General features: G+C 50.4%; 1 protein-coding gene across 1 annotated transcript in view; it reads left to right on the forward strand.

Annotated features, from left to right (window-relative positions):
* Window positions 1–402, forward strand: part of SCGB1A1 (secretoglobin family 1A member 1) — a 3,677-nt gene extending 3,275 nt beyond the window's left edge. Inside the window, exons 3-4 of the mRNA XM_029209410.1 lie at window positions 276–300; window positions 383–402. Coding sequence (XP_029065243.1) covers window positions 276–300; window positions 383–402 — 45 coding nt within the window. The remainder of the gene's footprint in view (window positions 1–275; window positions 301–382) is intronic.
* Window positions 403–1,405: the final 1,003 nt, after the last annotated feature.

Consider the following 1,405-nt stretch of genomic DNA (forward strand, 5'->3'; position numbering starts at 1 on the left):
TTGACCTTGACGTTCATTCACTATTGTATTGGGTTTTTGACCTTGACATTCATTCACTATTGTATTGGGTTTTTTGTTTGTTTGCTTCAAGATAAAATAATCCAAAGCCCACACTGTGCTTAGGATTTAGAAGCTGAAGATCTCCACCTGCCGAGGCCCCTGCCACTCCCCGGATGTTTCCTTCACTCCATCCCCACCAGCCCTGCCTGGCTCCCTGCAATAAAGTACAAGCACCACATCTCTGTGTCCCCATCTCTTTTTTATTCACCTGCTAGAGTGAGAAGGTGTGCTGCTGCTGGGGTAGGTTTAGAGCAAAAAACAGCAGTGGCCATGGAAACACATCCCCAAGGGGCCCAGACCCTGTCTCACTTCCGGTCCACAGGTGGCCAGACCAGCTTCTAGCACATACTCCCTTCCATGGGCAGACAGCTGGCCTGGAAGCGCTCCCAGGGCCTTGCTCAAACTTGACCTATGGGGGAAGGCAGGGGGAGGTTAGACAGGGTGGCAGCTGACCTGAGGCTGACCCCCCTAATACCATTTAATAATGAAATTAAGTGTTCTGTTTCTTCCAGACCCTTTGGGATCCCACTCTTGGGTGGAAAAAAATATTTCAGGTGATTATGCTACCCAGGCATGCCTGCAGACAAAGATGGTGCTTTCCAGAGAGTTCTGTCTCCCAAAGATAAATGGTGGACGTTTCAAGCATTTTGACAGAGAAGTAGGGTGCTATGAGGGGCTGAGTGGCCCTGTGACAGTCCTGCAAATCACACCCAGCACATGACTGATGCCCTCCACCTACAGAAGGATCAAATTACTAAGAAACTTAGGAAACAAAGACTGGAGGGAGGAACAGACTCGATTCCTTGATTAGGAATCCAGGGTCCTTGGGGCTGATTTCAAGGAGCAATAGACTCTGAGGGGCACCCTCAGAGAAGGCAGGCTGTTTCGCTCACTTCATACTTGCTACACGAAATTATTTGTCAAACTATTTTTTAAAGCAAAAACCCTCTACTCATGCATTTTCTAGATCCTTTATCAGTCATCATCGTTAGGACATCCTATTTCCAGGCTGAAATTGCAGAGGCCTACGTGTCAAACTGTCCATTCACGTCAGTCTCTGCCCAGAAGAGGAGTCTGGGGGGTGGGTGGGTCGGGACGAGGCTGGTCAGCACCTAATTACTGCCGTCCACCGGCGATGATGCTCTTGTTAGACCCCGAAGCCCCTCTCTGACCTGCCCCCGCCTCCCGCCGTTCCCTGAGTCCCCTCCCAGCCAACTTTCACGCCACCCCCTTTTTTTCTTGCGGCAAAGGAGTCTTCAGGCGTGAAATCAATCCCTGGGTATTTACCAGCACTTTCCATGTGTTCATAGTGGTGCTGGGCGCTCTGAGGAACCCGGGAGCAGAT

Source organism: Monodon monoceros, unplaced genomic scaffold (genome assembly GCF_005190385.1).
Source record: "Monodon monoceros isolate NGI ecotype Baffin Bay Population unplaced genomic scaffold, NGI_Narwhal_1 Super_Scaffold_7, whole genome shotgun sequence".
In the NCBI taxonomy this organism is placed as follows: domain Eukaryota; kingdom Metazoa; phylum Chordata; class Mammalia; order Artiodactyla; family Monodontidae; genus Monodon; species Monodon monoceros.